The sequence below is a fragment of the Gorilla gorilla genome, chromosome 9, assembly GCF_029281585.2.
Source record: "Gorilla gorilla gorilla isolate KB3781 chromosome 9, NHGRI_mGorGor1-v2.1_pri, whole genome shotgun sequence".
Taxonomy (NCBI): domain Eukaryota; kingdom Metazoa; phylum Chordata; class Mammalia; order Primates; family Hominidae; genus Gorilla; species Gorilla gorilla.
This window is the reverse complement of record NC_073233.2, coordinates 15,098,291-15,117,286: the sequence shown is the minus strand read 5'-3', so window position 1 is coordinate 15,117,286 and position 18,996 is coordinate 15,098,291. Positions and strand designations below refer to the sequence as shown.

The 18,996-nt window shown below is 50.1% G+C and overlaps 1 protein-coding gene across 11 annotated transcripts in view; it reads left to right on the top strand.

Annotated features, from left to right (window-relative positions):
- DENND2B (DENN domain containing 2B) overlaps positions 1-18,996 on the top strand; it is a 222,032-nt gene that overhangs the window by 175,847 nt on the left and 27,189 nt on the right. For 8 of the 11 annotated variants that reach the window (XM_063710961.1, XM_063710958.1, XM_063710955.1 and 5 more), the window contains 2 exons: positions 8,087-9,346; positions 13,046-13,182. In XM_063710961.1, the coding sequence (XP_063567031.1) occupies positions 8,547-9,346; positions 13,046-13,182 (937 nt within the window). In that variant the 5' untranslated portion in view covers positions 8,087-8,546. The remainder of the gene's footprint in view (positions 1-8,086; positions 9,347-13,045; positions 13,183-18,996) is intronic. The other 3 variants (XM_063710963.1, XM_055355397.2, XM_063710964.1) reach the window with 1 other exon arrangement.

Genomic DNA, 18,996 nt, shown 5'->3' with positions numbered 1-18,996 from the left:
CGTGCCTAGTGGGAGAGGGCTTCGGGGGCTGACGGCGATACTGGGCTGCACCGAGTGCTTCGTGTACCTTTCTCTGTTGTTCTTCAGCTCATACACCACAAAGAGAAAGGCGAGGAAGTCTGCAGACAATGTTGTGAGCAGGCATACAAGAGGCCTAGGTTTTTAACTATTTACATTTTCATTCATTTAGTCATTCAACACAAATAATAATTCCTTTTAAGTTCTAGGCACTTTGCAGGGGGATATCAAGATTAACAAGATACTGTTACCACCTTCAGGTGGGCTCACTCATAGTCTAGTAAGGGAGAGGAAACAGTCTGGTGCAATGCAGTGTTATACATGCCATCACAGATGTTTCCCCAGTGGAGGCCTCTGCATAGGGCATCTCTACCTGAAAGGGGGTAGGGTGTGAAAAAAGCTAAGAGTTTGATGTGCCTGAGGGTGGGATACAGGATCGATATGGAGGGAAAACAGTGTGGGATAATGAAGGGGAAAATAGGCAGGGACCAGCTCATTGGGTCCTCGTCAACAATGCCAGTGAATTTGCATTTTATTCTGTAGATATGAGGAGTTTCAAGCATGATCAGTTTTTCATTTTGGGAAAATGTCAGAAGATGAGAGGATGGACCAAAACTGCTTTAAGACTGAAGGCAGACAGAGGAGTTAAGAGACCAAAGAAGCAGCAGTAGCAGTAGGGATGGGGAGGAGGGGGACACATCTGAGAGATGTTAGGAAGTAGAATTGATAGGACATAGTCATCAAGTAGATCAATGTGTTTGGGGAGAGGGCTGGATCCAGATGCTTGAAGCAGGAGGGGAACAAACTCTGACCTTTTCTCCCCCCTCTGGAATGAGTTTCTCTAGAGCGTTAAGTGTAGCTAGAGAAGTCCAAGCGCTGGGACGTTCCAGTGTTTTGAGGTCTGGACGAGGAAGAAGAACTAGCCAAGGAGACCGACTGAGAAGAGCATTTAGTGAGAAAAGAAGAAAACCATGAAGAGTGATGTCCTGAGACGCTCAAGAAACAGGGAGTGATCAACTGAAGCATAAAGCAGCATAGGGACGAGACTGTGAGAGCAGACGTCCAGTGCAGGCACATGGGAAAGTGGGTGCTAGTGTAAGGCCAGCCCTTTTAGACGGGCGTTGGGTCCCCACCTCTTCGTTGCCTACTCAAGCATGTTATTCCTGCATTTGTGCCCTCAGTATCTGCACTGACAACCTTTCCCTCTCTACTGGATCATTCCAATTACAGTCACAAGGTTGGCATGGTGGTTCATGCCTGCAATCCCAGCACTTTGGAGGCCAAGGCAGGAGGATCACTGGAGGCCAGGACTTCAAGACCTATCTGGGCAACATAGTGAGACTCCCATCTGTGGAAAAAAAAAAAAATTAGCTGGACCTGGTGGCATGAACCTGTAGTCCCAGCTATTCATGAGGCTAAGGTGGGAAGATGGCTTGAGCCCAGGATTTTTGGGTTACAGTGAGCTATGTACTCCGGCCTGAGCGACAGAGCAAGATCCTGTGAGAGAGAGGAAGGAGAGGAAGAAGAGGAAGGAGAGGAAGAGAAGAAAGAATGAAAGAAAGAAAAGGAGGGAGGGAGGGAGGAAGGAAGGAGAGAGAGAGAGAGAGAAAGAGAAAGAAAGAAAAAGAGAGAGAAAGATGCTTCCATTATGCCATATTCTTCTCCAGCTACCATCCCATTTCTTTGTTCCTTTTTTAGGGAAACTCTAAAAGAGTTGTCTGAACTCTGTCTCCACTGCTTCTCCTCCCTTTTCTTGAATTTTTCCAGTCGTGCTTCCCTTCCTACCTCTCTACCAAAACCTCTCTTCGTCAGGTCACAGTGACCTCCATGTTTCAAATCATTTCTCAGTCCTTCTCTTACTTAGTTGTTGGCAGGTTTGACTCAGTTGATCACTCCTTGTTTCTTGAGTGTCTCAGGACATTGCTCTTCATGGTTTTCTTCTTTTCTCACTAAATGCTCTTCTCAATCGGTCTCCTTGGCTAGTTCTTCTTCCTTGTCCAGACCCCAACACACTGGAACGTCCCAGCACTTGGACTTCTCTAGCTACACTTACGCTCTAGAGGATCTTATTTGGCCACATGGTTTTAAATATTTCTATATACCACTAATGACTCCCATATTGAAATTTATAACCCAGACTCTATTCTACCAGTGCTCAGGCCAAATATCCTGATGCTGTCCTAGACTTCCCGTTTGTGTCTCACTGCTCATCTAACCCATCAGCAAATTGCATTGGCCCAGCCCTCAAAGTAGGTCCGTCTCTACCACTACCCTTCTGATCCAAGTCATCATAATAATTGTTTGTCCGGATTGCTGCAGTGGCATTCTAAATAGTCTCCTTGTTGCCACCTTTGTACCCCTGCCTGTCATCCTCTGATGTGAAGTCAGATTCTGTCACTGTCCTGCTCACACCCATTCAAGAGCTTACTTCTCTTGAGAGTGTAAGCCCAAGTCTTATCAGTGGCCCATGGGGCCTTCCATAATGTGGCTTCTGGTGTCTCTCAGGCTCATCTCCAGCCCACACTTCGTTGTTTCCCTCCACTCTGGCCACACTGGCCTCCTTGTTGCCCCTGGAATACAGTTGGCATGCGGTTATCTTTGCCCTACTGCACTTTCTGTCTGGAACATTCCTCCCCTGGATAGACACATTGCTCACTTCCTTTGGGTTGTGTTCATGTGTCCCCTGGCAAGAGGGGCTTCCCTGACCTCCCTATGTAAAACAGCAACTCATCTCTGCTGCTCATCTCTGATCCCTTTCCCCTTCTTTATTCTTCTTTATTGGCCCCCAAACCATCTCACAGAGTTGATATGTTACCTGCTCACTCTAAACAAATAAGGCAACTTGATGTGTCTCTACCAGAATGTAACCTATAGAAAAAGAGACTTCGTCTGTTTTTAGTCTCTGCTGATCCTTTTTTTTTTTCTTTTGAGACAAGGTCTCACTCTGTTGCCCAGGCTGGAGTGCAGTGGTGTGATTGTGGCTTGCTGCAGCCTTGACCTCCCAGGCTCTAGCAGTCCTCCCACCTCAGCCTAAAATAGTGCCTGGAATAGACTTGGTGCTCAATATATCTGGTTGAATGGATGGAGAGCCAAAATGTGTCTCCGGCCTGGTGGGGTTGCACACTGTGGTCTTGGTGATAGGTGGCTTCCTTTGTTCAGATGCAGAGAAGGCTAGCAAGGAGCTGGCCTAGGAACCATGAAGAAGTGAAGCTAGAGACTGTCAGTGACTTTGCTCCCATGGTGGCATCCAAAGGCAGGCCCTGCCCTTCTCTTGGCCGTGGTCTCCTCTTGTCCAACAGGGGAGAATGATCTTACTTTCCCTCCGAGTCTCAGTTTGAGGAACTAGGAAACAACTAGACAGAGAGGAACTGAAGCCCAGGAATGAGCACTCTCTCCCATCCATGCCAGGGGATGACACCTGCTGTGCAAACTCTTTGTCACGAGGATCTAGACATCCTGACACCTGGCTCCCATTGTGTCCCTCCTGAAGCCTCCCTAGTGTTCCCTCTCTAGGTGAGACTCTCCTGACCCTCCTTCAGCCTGGGAGCAAAGACTGGTGGAAGCTGATTCTTAGGGTGGCTGAACTAGCTCCACTTGCAGGGGGTGCCCCCATAAGAGCATCAGAGCCTGTAGTAGTGAGAGAGAGATCCAATCCAGACATCATGGAAGCTAAGCTGGCCTGTGGGGAAGTGGGGAAGGAAGGCCAGGGCAGTGGCTCTGCCCTGGGATGGGATGGGCCAATGATAAGCAGGCGTGGCCTTTCCCACCTGCATCTTTTTACTACTGCCGTGGAGCAAATCACCCCAAAACTTAGTGGCTTAACACAGTTGATTGTTTCTCACATTTCTGTGGGTTTTCCGGTGGTTCCTCTGCTGGTTTCCCCTGGGCGCACTCATGTAGCTGTGTCCGGCTGGGTCTGGGTCCAAGGTGGCCTCATTCATGAGTCAGGCAGTTGTAGGCTGGCTATTGACAGAGGTGCCTCGGTCACATTCCATGGGACCTCTCGTCCTCTAAAAGACTAGACTGGCTTCCTTATGTGACGGTGTCAGGGCAGCATTCCAGGTGGGTAAAGGGAGAAACTACAAGGCCTCTTGAGGCCTCAAGTTTAGAATTTGAACAATTTCAATTTCCACCGCCACATTGTATTATACTCAAAGCAAATCACCAAGATCAACCAAGATTCGAGTGACAGAGCAATAGACTCCACCTTTCCATAGCCTGAGCTGCCGAGAATTCATGGTCATATTTGTTTTACTCCCCGCCCTCCTGCCCCCCTGCCCCGACAGCGTTCAGGATCCATTGACAGTGGCAAACTGACCAAATTTCCCAGGTGATTACTCTGAAGAGTCAGCCCCTTGTGAATATTAGTAATTATCAAGCTAAGATGGAACACTGTGTGTTAGGCCCCAAGCTCAATGCTCGACAGGTACTATTTCTCACAGGGATTCTCTGAGATATGTGATCTTTCTTTTTTTTTTTTTTTTTTTTTTTTTTTTGAGACTCTTGTTTTCACTCTTGCTGCCCAGGCTGGAGTGCAATGGTGTGATCTTGGCTCACTGCAACCTCTGCCTCCTGGGTTCAAGTGATTCTCCTGCCTCAGCCTCCCGAGTCACTGGAATTACAGTTGCGTGCCACCACGCCCAGCTAATTTTTGTTATTTTTAGTAGAGACTGGGTTTCGCCATGTTGGCCAGGCTGGTCTTGAACTCCTGACCTCAGGTCACCCGTCTCAGCCTCCCAAAGTGCCAGGATTACAGGCGTGAGCCACTGCACCTGGCCGAGATATGTGATCTTCCAACACCCATTTTAGAGTTAAGGAAACTGAGGCTTAGGGAGAGAAGATTACTTGCTCAAAGTCATGAAGCTTATAAGTGGCTACACTGAAACTTGAACCCCAAAGCTGTGATGTTCTTACCCTCTCTTGAGACTGACTGGCTAGCCATAACCTGATTAAAAAAAAAAAAAAACAGTACTAATGATAATGAGCATTTTGCATCCATGGTCTCATTGGCTCAATATGACAACCCTGCGATGTAAAATGGAACAGTTTTGAAGAAATGAAACTGGATGTTCAGAGTGTGAGTCCATTGCTAATAAGAGGTAGAATCAGAAACATGCAGACAGATAACAGAGAATTCTACCCTCAAGTGAGAATGTCACCCCAGGAGGGCAGGGCCTTATCTTTATTGTTTACCAGACCTTGGAGTGAGTGACTGGTGCCTTCTCTGTGATATGGGGCTTCAGGTCAGCACAGGCAGGTTCCTCTGTGGTACAGTGCACTGGGCCTGGCCTGTGTGGGGAGGCTGGGGCAAGGGTAGCACGTGAAGCCGTGGGTCCCAGGTCAGCAGTGACACCAAAGACAGGACCTTCAGAGGAAAGGGCCAGTCTACTCTCTATTTTATGCTGCATGAGAGGGGAGAAATGAAACCTCAGTTGAAGCAGGGTAGGCATTGAGAGAAAGTTCTTAACCTGTGAGGATTTGTTCGTGCTGGAGCCACTAAGGGAAGTTATAGAATCATTCTTTCTGAAAGCATGCTGGGATCAGATGGACCAGAGGCCCTGAATCATTTTCCTATCCCAAGGAGCCATGCCCCACACTACCATAAGTAACATGGACTGGTGAATTCTCTCCTGGGCCGTTGGGGAGACACAGCCCTAGGGAACCACATATCAAAGTGCCTGAGCAGGTGAGGCATGTATAGTTTAAAAAGGCTTCCCAAGAGATTGTGAGTCTCATTAGGTGCCTGCCATCTCCCAGTAGAATATAAGCTTCATGAGGACATGAATTTATGTCTGTGTTGTTTATTCTTGTATCTAGCACCTAGAACAGGCCTAGCACAGAGTCGGTGCTCACTAAGTATTTGTCGAATGAATAAACAAATGAAATTGTCCTCTGTCAAATGCATCTTCAGTTGAGAACTAAAACAGAGTCCTTTGTGTAGCACAGACACTCATTCACTTAGGGGCTAGACTGATGACCTTTTGTATTTATGGTTCTATAAAATAAGAGAGACCTAAGGCCTCCATGAGCTGTGAGGAAGTTGGGATCTCCCCCCGCCTCAAGCCTGGCGACTTGCCCTGCCGCTCCCTACCCCAGGGAGTGCGGAGGCTTACTCTGTTCACACCTCCTCACTGAGCAGAGCCTGTTTGGTCATTGGCTTGGCTGGGCACTGAATTTCTCTCATCTGTGCCCATATACACATGGGATGGCTCTTGTTTGACTTGCCCTTTGAAAAACAACTTAAGCATGTTGAGGTTTCCTGTTGATTGGGGGCAGCCAGAGGCCTGTGACCCAGCAGGGAATTGTCAGCCAATCCCTGACTCACCCAAACTCCAGTTTTCTGTGTGTGAGCGAGCAGTGACAGCAGCCTGGCTCAGGGGCAGCTGGCTGCCTTCCTGTGGATAGCATGGCATTCCGGAGCCTGAGAGGCTGGGCAGCCCAGAGCTGAGGGCCACGGCCTTAGGGTCAGGTAGGCCTTGTGCTGTGCAATGTTGGCAAATCCTGCTGTTTTTGAACTGAAACTGTTTGGAAAGAATTCTGAAAGTTGACAGTGGTTACTCTAGTAGACAACTAGAAAAGTGTGCCCAAGAGGAAGTATGCTCATGGTTCTCTTCAGTAAGCTCACCTTTCCCTTCCTTTTGCTCTTCATCATTCACTGAGCACCTTCCAGACACTATCTGTTTGTCCGTGGGCCTAGAAGAAACCATGGTCTAGTAGGGAAGACCAAGAAGTCCCTTGATACTTACAAGTGCTGTGGCAGGGGTGTGCCGAGTGCTGTGGGGATTTCTCTTGAGCTGCCTCAGGGCCCTGGCAGTTCAGAAAGTGGCAGAGGCACTGCTTCCTCTTCAGAGAGTCAGCCCAGTGTAGTGGAAGTTCATGTCCTGGTTTCACTTACCAGCTGAATGACCTCGGATGAGATATTAAACCTTTCTGTGCCTTAGTGTTTTTTATTTGTAAAATGAAGATAATAAACATGATAACCTCATAGAATTTTCAGGAAGATTAAATGAGTTAACATATGTAAAAACATTTATTCAGAAGTGTTCCTTGTAGTTGCCAAGATCTGCATATAGATTTGGAGCTGGGACATGGTAGATGCCAATTATTGGATGTGATGCCACTGCTGGAGGGTGGAGCTGCCTAAGGAGTTAGCCTCCCCACCCCATTGGCTTCCTCAATGACAGAGTGGAAAAGACTCTTTCCTGAGGGGCGCTTCTGACCTTTCTGAGGCCCTCAGGGATTCTAATTCTGGTCAGAACCCAACACGAAGAAGCAAGATGTTATGTCTAGTAGCAGAAGTCCCAGGGGAGACAGAGGCTTGTTAAGGGGAAAGATCAAAGGGTTTGAGTGTATTTGGGGGCTACTTCAGGGAGTGGTGTTCAAGAACCACCTTGCACCAGTTCACAAGAGCTGATTAGTGGCATCTCTTCTCAACTCCACAGCCAGTGACGTCACATTGGTAGCTCAGCCATAGTAGGAATATTTATACTACCAAAATTGGCAAGTGCTACCAATCTGCTGTTGCCCCTAGAGAGCTGGTTGTTCACACTTGTTTGGTTTTGGGTTTTTTGGTCCCTTTTTCCCTCTTTTTGCCATACACAGAGTCTCACTATGTTGCCCAGGCTGGTCTTGAACTGCTGGGCTCAAGCGATCCTCTTGCCTCTGCCTCTCTAAGTGCTGGGATTACAGGCATGAGCCACCACACCTTCTGAGAACTGGTTGTTAAGCATGTGGCAGCACACCACTGGGCTTTCTGTCCTCTTACTGGCAGATGTAGACTCTTGGGATGCTCTCGCTTGGCACAGAACAGGTGTCTGTTTCAGACATTACTCAGGGTGCCTGGGGATGGTTTGGGCAGAGAGGCCTGTGGAGTTTGGCCTGCTGTGATTAAGGAGCTATTGCTCTCCTTGAAGACAGCCTTCAAGGTATATTACTTGAATAGAATACTCTTTGAGAGTCCTCCAGGAAAAAGATGCTGAGTTCTGTAAGAATAAAACAGGATGCCACTGGTTGCTCAGCCACTCACTGCCATTTTCTTTTCTTTTCCTTTGTTTTGTTTTGCCCCCAGGTCTCAGTCAGTCTCTCCACCTCCAGTTCTCTCCCCACCAAGGAGTCCTATTTACCCGCTCAGTGATAGTGAAACCTCAGCCTGCAGGTACCCCAGCCACTCCAGCTCCCGGGTGCTCCTCAAGGACCGGCACCCCCCAGCTCCTTCACCCCAGAATCCTCAAGATCCCTCCCCAGATACTTCCCCACCCACCTGTCCCTTCAAGACCACCAGCTTCGGTTATTTGGACAGAAGCCCTTCGGCGTGCAAGAGAGAAGCCCAAAAGGAAAGTGTCCAAGGCGCAGCCCAGGATGTAGCAGGGGTAGCTGCCTGCCTCCCCCTTGCCCAGAGCACGCCATTCCCGGGGCCATCAGCTGGCCCCCGGGGCGTCTTGCTGACCCGTACCGGTACCCGCGCCCACAGCCTGGGCATCCGGGAGAAGATATCAGCATGGGAAGGTCGCCGAGAGGCGTCGCCCAGGATGAGCATGTGTGGAGAGAAGCGGGAGGGCTCTGGGAGCGAGTGGGCGGCCAGTGAGGGCTGCCCCAGCCTGGGCTGTCCCAGCGTGGTGCCGTCCCCCTGCAGCTCTGAAAAGACCTTTGATTTCAAGGGCCTCCGGAGGATGAGCAGGACCTTCTCCGAGTGTTCCTACCCAGAGACTGAGGAGGAGGGAGAGGCGCTCCCTGTCCGGGACTCTTTCTACCGGCTGGAGAAACGGCTGGGCCGGAGTGAGCCCAGCGCCTTCCTCAGGGGGCATGGCAGCAGGAAGGAGAGCTCAGCAGTGCTGAGCCGGATCCAGAAAATTGAACAGGCCCTGAAGGAGCAGCCAGGCCGGGGGCTCCCCCAGCTCCCCAGCAGCTGCTACAGCGTGGACCGGGGGAAAAGGAAGACTGGAACCTTGGGCTCCTTGGAGGAGCCGGCAGGGGGCGCGAGTGTGAGCGCTGGCAGCCGGGCCGTCGGAGTGGCTGGTGTTGCGGGGGAGGCGGGCCCACCCCCAGAGAGGGAAGGCAGTGGTTCCACTAAGCCCGGGACCCCTGGAAATAGCCCTAGCTCCCAGCGGCTGCCATCGAAGAGTTCCCTCGATCCCGCTGTGAACCCTGTCCCCAAACCCAAGCGCACCTTTGAATACGAGGCTGACAAGAACCCCAAGAGTAAGCCCAGTAATGGTCTACCTCCTTCACCCACACCTGCTGCTCCACCCCCCTTGCCCTCCACCCCAGCCCCGCCAGTCACCCGGAGACCCAAGAAGGACATGCGTGGTCACCGCAAGTCCCAGAGCAGGTAATGCATGCCCCTCCCGTGTGTTGTAGCTGAATACCGTGGCTTTCTTTTAAATGGACAGTGCAAACAGATTGTAGGATGGGTCGCAGTCAGTAGTGCTTCGTAAGCTCTGAAGTGCTGAATAATTGTTAGGTGGTAGTTGTGATAGTGAAAAATGAGATTGTTCTGCTCTTATAAGATACTTGGACATGAGTGGGAATGCTTACAGGATACTTGGGGCCTGAGTGCTGGTCGCTGAAGGTATTGGCTGGGTTTGGCCTTTGGGGTAGAGCTGGGCTGTGTCCTGCCCCTGTTGTAGCTTCCTCAATCTTCTGTTGGGAGTAGGTGAAGCAGGCAGTCCTTTGCGGACTAGTAGGATCTTAGCCTCCCTACCACCTGAAGTACCAGCATTAGAAATTAATTTCTTTGAATGAAGCATTATCTGAATACTGCATTTTATCATTAACATGGTAGTGTCGGCAAATTTAACACAATTCCTTCTCTCCTGAGGGCCTTCTGGCCATATACGAACCCTGGGCCTATATCAAGAGGGGATTATTGGGGAGATTGATGAAAAAAGGAGTAAAACAGGAATGAGCCTGTTCCGAGGCTCACGTTGGTTTCCTGGTCAGTCTCAGGATTTCTAACCCCAGATTACCAAGGGCTGTCTCCCCAGTAACTTGGAGCTGGAGCTATTGGAATTGGTGAAAGCTGGCAGGCGTCTTGTTCTCTGAATCAGGGTAAGCTGGGAGTGAGCTTCCTTCGGAATACTTATCCTCCTACACCTTACTGCCTTTCTCATCTAACCCCACGACAGATGGGTATTCAGGTTTGTTTCACTTCTGGGGATTCTTTAGTCTGTCCCCACACTTCAGGCTTCATCTAACATATCCCATCTCATATATAAACTTTCCTGCCATGTGCAGAAAGGAAGAAATTTCAAAGATTCAGACCCCCGAGCCGGAACAGCCCGTGGCTAAGGGTAATCCCGTGTTTGAGTCCACCCCAGAATGCTCACTGGCTCTTTAATTCTTAAACGGCCTGCCAAGAGTGTTTGCTTTGTCCTTGTTCATCCATTTCTATAAACATTCTTCTAGAGCCTGCTGTGCACCAAGATCGTGCTGGTCAAGAGGACGCAGAGGCAAATAGGACATGGTTCTTCCATTCAAGGACTTCGTGGTCTGGTGCACAGATAAATCATAGATAACGTCATACGTGCCGTGACTCATGGCAGTGCAGGAGGCCGCAGAGACCCAGAGAAGGGGCATCTGAGTTAGATGGGGGAGAGAAGGGAGGCTCCTCATAGAGGGAGTTGCTGAGCTAAATTTAGAAGAGCCAAAAGCCGTTGGCTAGGTGACCAAAGGGAGTGGGGGGAGAGTTCATCAGCCTGAAGGCTTTACACATATTCCACCCCACACTGCATTTATATATAATATATACACACATATACCATATATGGAGGAGTCCCTTCATGTAAGAATTAACTTAGCAAACTTAAATCTGTGCTCTTGGAAAAAGAGAAACAGTTCCAGAAGTGCAGTCTGTTCTGTATGCCATTTCACACAGTGAACATGTTCCATGAGGAGTAGAGATGGTAAGTTTGTGTCTGTTATACCAAGTGTGATTCTTATATTTAATATACTTTTTTATTTTAAAAAAAATGCAGTCCAGGTGAGGTGGCTCACACCTGTAATTCCAGCACTTTGGGAGGCTAAAGTGGGAGGATCATTTAAGACCAGGCGTTCGAGACAGCTTGGGCAACATAATGAGACCTCATCTCTACAAAAAATTTAAAAAATTAGCTGGAGTGTTGGCATGTGCCTGTAGTCTCAGCTACTTGGGAGGCTGAGGAGGGAGGATAGCTTGAGCCCAGGAGGTTGAGGGTACAGCGAGTATGATCACACCACTGCACTCTAGCCTGGGCAACAGCACAAGACCTTGTCTCTCAAAAAAATTTGTGTGTGTGTGTAAAATGCAAGCCAAGCCAAGTGTTTCTTCTGGCATTCAGCCAAAAAAAAAAAAAAAAAAAACCTGGGGAGAAACGATTAGTTTTAATGAGAGACAGCATGTTGGTCCTCAGTGTGACACCTTCCTGGGGGATTTTCAAGGATAATTTGACTGAACATGATTTGTGTCTTATTTACTGACTTGAGGGCTACCTGCATACGATGCTGAGTCTACTGTATATGCCAAAGAAAACTTGCTCTCACACTGACTCTGGTCCTGGGCCCACATTTGCGAACCACTGTGCTCAGCCATTGGATGTTTAACTAGTTGAGAATCTCTGGGCCAAAGACAGAAATCTGGCAGTCATCAAGATAGAGATGGTAGATATGGCAATGGCCCATGGATATTTGGTCCCTAGAAAGTGCAGAGTGAGAAAGAGTTTTTAAGACAGAACTCTGAGAGACCCGGACACTTAAAAGGCAAATGGAAAAGGAGAACCCCTCACAAGAGTCTGAAAAGTAGTGGCCAGAGAGTTAGTTGAAAGCCAGGAGGGAATGTGTCACAGAGGCACACGGAGGAGATGTCAATATAAAGAGTGTTCGGTTGTGTTGAGTGCTTGGGGCGGGGCAGGGGCAGGCAAGCTAAGAACAAGCTGTAGCCTTCAGGACACTTTTAGCCCTTTACCTACACCCTAGGACTCTCAGGAGAAGCTGTTAGTAAACAAGAGAAAAAGGGCTTTATTGGCTGAAAGGTCTGATGGTGCCCCAAAGAAGAGGGAGGTGTTCATGGGTGGGAGGAGGGATCCAGTCAGTGCCTTTCCTTCTTTCCCTCCCCAGGAGCCTGCGGGGACTTGCCTTGGAGAGGGAGAGGGTGCAGTTGGGGTCTCAGATGAGGGACGTACCTCTCTCTTGAAGGAGAGGGGCAGAGAGTGCTGTAGGCTCAGGGTGTCTTAGGAGACAACAAGCTGTGGTCTTGAAATTATACAGTAGAGAGGAAGGTTGTCCAAAGGATGGAAAGGAGCAAGCTAGCTGAAGGGAAGCTTGGTCTTGGAAGCAGCTTCTGGCTGCAAATTGTCCTCCCAGCTCCACCTTGGCAGTGGTCTTATTTGTTTTAAGGGCTCAGCCCTTCCTGCTTCAACAAACCACCCAGCAACAACTGCTTTTCCAACCCCTGACAGCCCTGAGTGGGACCCTCCTAGTGTTGAGCCTTCCTACCTGCTTAGTGCAGTGGCAGGAGTCCCCAGCTAGGATGCAGATGAGGATGTGAGACCCCAGAGGCAGACCAGGCACTCAATTCCAGTGGAATCACAGACACTTCTCAAGGAGGATATTCTCTAGGGCTTGAGGCCAAAATTATAGTTAAGAGCTCAGGCCCTGGAGTGAGACGTCGCCTGGGAGAATCATGCCTCTGTCACTTCCATCTCCTCTTTCACAAGATGTCCCAATACTGGTGGCACTGTTGTGAAGTTTAATGAGATAACACATGTAAACGTGGATTTGACGCAGCACCTGGAACAGCATGCTTTTAAGCTGGGGTAGTTGTCATCTAATAGCGGTATTATTCAGGATAAGGCACATTGCAGGCACCCAGGCTGGGGCCTTTCAGACCATCTGTCTCTTCATTGGGATGGTAAGTTTGGACCCACCTTGATGCTCTTTCAGAAGCTGGCTTTATAAAGAGGGCCTATGGTCTTTGCTGTTGCCATGGACATTCCCCAGCAAGGCAGCAGAGATCTGATTCAGCAGGAATGACTCTTGCTCTTGTTATCCACAGAAAATCCTTTGAGTTTGAGGATGCATCCAGTCTCCAGTCCCTGTACCCCTCTTCTCCCACTGAGAATGGTACTGAGAACCAACCCAAGTTTGGATCCAAAAGCACTTTAGAAGAAAATGCCTATGAAGATATTGTGGGTAAGCAATGGCAGAGGTGGCGCCTGGGTCATCTCAGGGGGCTGCAGAAGAACAGGAACAGGAGGAGACACCTAGATTGACCTCCTTCACTGTGGGCAGGCATGGTCCCACCTTGTGGAACTCCTCCTGGAATGGGACATCAGGGGAAGCACCTTAGCTTAGACAGAGTGGCTTTGGGATTAAAAGCCTGGCTCTTGAATGAACTGAAATCCAAAGGACCTTTGGGGACACGAGAAGGAGAAAACAACATCATTCCTTTCCTTTATTTTTGGAAGGCTTTGAAGTCCAACAGGCCCTCTTCCTTAGCTGTGTGCCCTTAAGGCAATTCACTTAACTTTTGTGAAGACTCTGTTTTTCTCTTATAACATGATGATGTGACTATATTAACAACAACAATAATAGTAATAATATTTCGAGCCGGGCATGGTGGCTTGTGCCTGTAATTCCAGCACTTTGGGAGGCCGAGGCTGGTGGATCACCTAAGGTCAGGAGTTCGAGACCAGCCTCCATCTCTACTAAAAATACAAACAATTAGCTGAGCATGGTGGCAGGCACCTGTAATCCCAGCTACTAGGGAGGCTGAGGCAGGAGAATTGCTTGTACCCGGGAGGCAGAGGTTGCAGTGAGCTGAGATCGTGCCATTGCACTCCTGCCTGGGCAACATGAGTCAAACTCCGTCTCAAAAAAAAAAAAAAAAAAAAAGTAATAATACTTCATAAGGTTATTGTTAGAATTAAATAAGATTGAGTGTCTGGTGCAGGCCTGCTACCTGGTCAGAGATGGCCATCTTCTTTCTGTGTTCTTACATGGTGGAAGGGGCGGAGGGAGTTCTCTGGGGTCTCTTTTAAAAGGGCCCTAATTGGTGAAGGCCCTGCACTCATGACCTAATCACCTCCCAGAGGCCTCACCTGTGTTTCAACATAGGAATTTTGGGGGACAGAAACGTTCAGTCTATTGTACAAGCTAACACATTTCATTGCCCCAGTTTCATGGTGCTGGCAGAAGACACGAGACCCCTGGGTCACAAAGGACTTTATTACTTATGGCACAGCAGGCAGCATGGGCTTTGTGTTCACACGGGTTTCCCCTTGTGCCTAAGTCCCATGGGGTGGTGTGGAGAAGGCCCAGGTGGAAGCTGCACACACTGCAGGTCCATGTCCCAGCTGAGGAGCCCAAGCGTAGGAAACCCCAGTCTTTTCAGAGACTGCTGGCAAACCTGCCTAACCTTTGTCCTTGGAGGAGACATTATCTTTATCACTCTGGTCAGGAAACAAATCTGCCTCTGCCCTGAAGGGAGACACTATCTCTGTCTTCGAAGGCTGTTTGCTGTATAAATATCCTTTAAAATACAGTCTGGAACTGTCAGTTCCTCTTGTTCAGAAGAAGGGCAGAAATGCAAGACTCCATTGAGATTTGTCTTCCAACAGGTGGGAAGACATGGTATTGACAAACTTGTGTTCACGGATCAGATGAAAGATAGATGCTCTAGCCTGGGTTGCATTTGTTTTGTTTTTTGGCGTTCATTTCAATTCTATTAGCATCCTCATCAGTAAGGGGCTTTGATTCTGCTCAAGTGAAGTGTGCGTACCAGTGTAGGTCAGTGAGGAGGAGAGAGGCTGTGTGCTGCCTGCTTGCTGGCTCACTCTCTGTGTCCCTGTCTTGCCTCTGTCTTGGGCCTTGAATCTGAAGAATGTGGTGTTAGTTAATACATGAGAGAGAGAAGTGGCCCAGGGTAGAGGGAACCCTCCAGATTCTCAGAAGCCTGGAATCTTTTTTTTTTCCTTTTTTTTTTTTTTTTTTTTGAGACGGAGTCTCGCTCTGTCGCCCAGGCTGGAGTGCAGTGGCGCAATCTCGGCTCACTGCAAGCTCCACATCCCGGGTTCATGCCATTCTCCTGCCTCAGCCTCCCCAGCAGCTGGGACTACAGGTGCCTGCCACCACACCTGGCTAATTTTTTTGTATTTTTAGTAGAGACAGGGTTTCACCGTGTTAGCCAGGATGGTCTCGATCTCATGGCCTCATGATCCGCCCGCCTTGGTCTCCCAAAGTTCTGGGATTATAGGCATGAGCCATCGCACCTGGCCAGCTTAGAAGCCTGGAATCTTATGAAGAGAGGGCCATCTGTTCCCTCATTTGATCTGAGCCATTGGTTTCATAGCCGTTTCCTTACCACTTGCTGGGCCAGTGTTTCTGGGGAGACAGCAGCCATGCTGGGACGTGCAGGGACACTGCTTTCCCAGGAACAGAGTGTATAGTATGTAGCCATGCAAAACTGGGTCACAGCAGGAAGACTGTGGGAATGAGGTCCCTAGAACCGCAAAAGAGTTTGGGGAGGGAGGCCCTTTCCCTTACCACTGGGGAAAAGACAGCTTTGTACCTATAGGCCACCCAGAGCAGAGGTCAAGGGCTAGGGGCATCAGAACAAAAGATCCAGAAGCCAGGTGGGCAGTTAAGGAAGATGCCCCAACTCCAGCCCATACCCCAGTTCTACTCAGCCACCCAAGAGGCAGCCAATGCTGTTCCTGTATTTCTCACCTCCTTATGCAAGACCAACATCCCAGAGTGGAAGAAAGTCCTCCCGAATGAGTGAGTAGGCAGAGGCCTAGACACACTTGCCCTCCTCTTTCCCTTCTCTCAAACCTGACCTAAGAAGGCCTGGGGAACAGCTGTGTTGCCCAGAACAGTTCTTCCAAAATTCTGCCCCCCAAACATTGCCCCAAAAAATCCTGAACAGAGCCCTGGATGGTGGAACTCTGGACAGAGAGAAATGGTTGAAGCCATCCCTTTCTCAAATTATTTCAGTTCAGATGATCCAAGAACGTATCCCCACAGGAAATCCTTGTCAGATAATAGAGAATGGGAGGACCACAGGATTGCCAGCACCCAGCATAGTCAAGGGACATCAGAAAAACACAGCCCTCTCTGCCCACGGCAGCAGCCACACTGGGTGCTCCCAGGGTCCTGGGCAGCAAACTGACACATTGCAGTTTCTGCCAAACTAGAGTGAATGAGAATGTACCCTGCAACAGGAGGTAGGGAGGGGGTGGGGCAACAGAGCTGCCTCCCCACTCATTAGGGAGGACTCTCTTCCACTCTGGGTGTTGCATGAGGAGTTAAAAAAAAATATGGGAGCACCTTGGCTGCCTCTTGGGTGGCTGAGTACAGCTAGGGGTCAGCGCTGTGTGGGCAGAAGGTAGAGGTAGCTGCTCACCTGGCTTCTGGATCTTTGGAGCACTTAGAGAACAGGGAAAGAAGAGAGGGGGAGGATGCAGGAGAAAGGGAGGGGAGCGACCCAGGCACCAGTTTGGGAATATACTGCATCGGATGTTTAGGTTTTGCTTTGGCCTCGTGGGGTGGTGGGGGTGGTTTCCGGAGTCTGCAGTTAGGACAGTGCCCTGTGCGTGTTTTCCTTTTTTATGTCCCCATAGCAGCCCAAACTGAATTTCTGGGACCTGACTAGGGAGGCCAGAGGGAAATACAGAGGAAAATACTCTCTTTCTGTTAGATTCTGGTGGGTTTCCTTTTCCTTCCCTGGGGACAGGCCCGAGAGTTTGGAGCTCCCCACAAGGCTTCAGGGGGTGTCTTGTTGCTGAACTCAGAATGGCAGTTTCCCGTCTTGCTTAGGACTGATCAGTGGCTCGGACTTCCTGGGAGCCGTCTCTCTGGTCTTCGCCCAGCCTGTGCTCTGTGGGGTGAAGGATGACTCTGATCCCGCTGGATCAGGCTCCTGCAGGCATGCAGGAATGGAGCTGTTGGGAGGCAGAGAGCCTAGTGCTCATCTCCATCTTGGGTCCTGGTGATTGGACTGGAGTCCTGTCTGTCATAGGTGGAGGGCCAGTTGGCCCCAAGACAAACATGTCTGTCTGTGAACAGTGGACTCGAATGGGGGTTGTGGGGGGTTTGCTGGCCTCCTCAGGCATGATGCCTGAGGAGCTGGGGTGGGGTACTCCCAAACATACTGAGGTTTACCTTGCTAACTTGCAGAAAAGGAGTTCGGAAAGAAAGTTACTGCCTTGCTGCTTCCGGGGCTGCTATTTCCCGCCTGTCCCATCTCACATCTGCCCCTGGAAGATGCTGCTATTCTACAAGGCTTTATGTTTGCATTCTGAGCCTGACACTTAAAAATGCACCCAACGAAGCAGCTTGTTAAGGAATTATGTGGAGTGGCCTCGGCGCCTGAGCTGCATTCCTGCAGATTCCCACTCCCATCAGCTAGCCTGGGCTGAGGGAGCGTTTCCAGGAACTTCAGTGGGATGCAAGCCGGGGACCGGGCCAGTCAGCCTGGACTGCAAAGTCTTTTGAGCCTCCACTCTCTCTGGTTGCTTCCCTTATTTGCCCCCAGGCTGGGAAACAGTAAGGAGCAGAGGGCACCCACTGGGATGGAGGTTGCAGTGGGAAACAAAACAGCCAAGAGGTGCAGCCCAGGGAAGGTGCCGGGGCTGTCGAGAAATGGTGTCAAGGCTTGGAGGGTGGGCAACAGCCAGCCCCTTAGAGGCCCCAATCCGATCTGTTGCCGGGGAGTTGGGCTCTTAGCCTGGCCCTTTCTGTCCTGTGTGAGAGAGGGAAAAAGGCTGAGAACCAGCAGAAACAGCTGGTTGGAACCGGAGGTTGTTGGGGAGGGAAGCTGCAGACCCAGGACCCTAGTAATGGGTGTGGTTCAGGAAGCTTAGGACTGTGTTTGGAGAAATTCTCAGTGCTTGTGCGTATACACACACCCCTTTCCTAACTGGTTTTTCCAGTTAGGTTGGGGCTGGGGGAGTGCTGTATGTGTGGTTAAGACCAAAGGAGTTATGGGGAGGAGTGAAAGGTTGTGGAGAGGAGTGGGAGGTTGTGGGGAGGAGTGGGAGGTTGTGGGGAGGAGTGGGAGGTTGTGGGGAGGAGTGGGAGGTTGTGGGGAGGAGTGGGAGGTTGTGGGGAGGAGTGGGAGGTTGTGGGGAGGAGTGGGAGGTTGTGGGGAGGAGTGGGAGGTTGTGGGGAGGAGTGGGAGGTTGTGGGGAGGAGTGGGAGGTTGTGGGGAGGAGTGGGAGGTTGTGGGGAGGAGTGGGAGGTTGTGGGGAGGAGTGGGAGGTTGTGGGGAGGAGTGGGAGGTTGTGGGGAGGAGTGGGAGCAGGGCCCAGAGGGGCTGGATTCTTCCTTTAAGAGGATTTGTGTGACACCTTTGGGCTCTGACAATCCCCTTTTAGAAGAGTGCAAAGCAGAAATTCTTGGTGATGCCTTTTGTCCCTTATTTCATCATCCAAGCTGGGAAAGGTTGAGACCTCTGGCTTCTCCAGCTGGGCTTGCTGAGGGCCAGGCCTTCAGGGAAGAGGGTCCACCTCTTCGTCCCTCTCCAAGGGTCATGTGGACTGCCCCAAGAAAGCTGTGTGGGCAGGAATGCAGGTAGAAATTTGCAGTCTGCCAGGCTCCCTGTATCCCATTCATGCCCCTGCTGAATCTCCCATTCAGCCTTAGCTCCTTTAGCTCTGTCCTCCCTAGGATGTTCTGCACACCATTTCCCAGCCTACCGTCTCCTCCAACTCTGAGCCATTGCTTTGATACTTATTTGCTCTCAGCTGGTTCAGTTTAGTGGTCCAGGACTCAAGGTCCACTTGTCTCTGTACATCTCCATCCCCTGGCCCCCTGTGCACCTGGAGAGATGACTGGGAGAATCTATTTGAGACAGCTCCTCCGGGGCAGTCAGGAATGGTCCAGGAAGCTGAGAGATGAGTTAGGGCAGTGAAGGGACCAAGCTGAGGCTGGGGAGGCAGCGTGTGGGCTGTGGCCAGCCGTCTATTTGCTGGAGAACTGATTAGTGGCTTTGTTACATTAGACAGG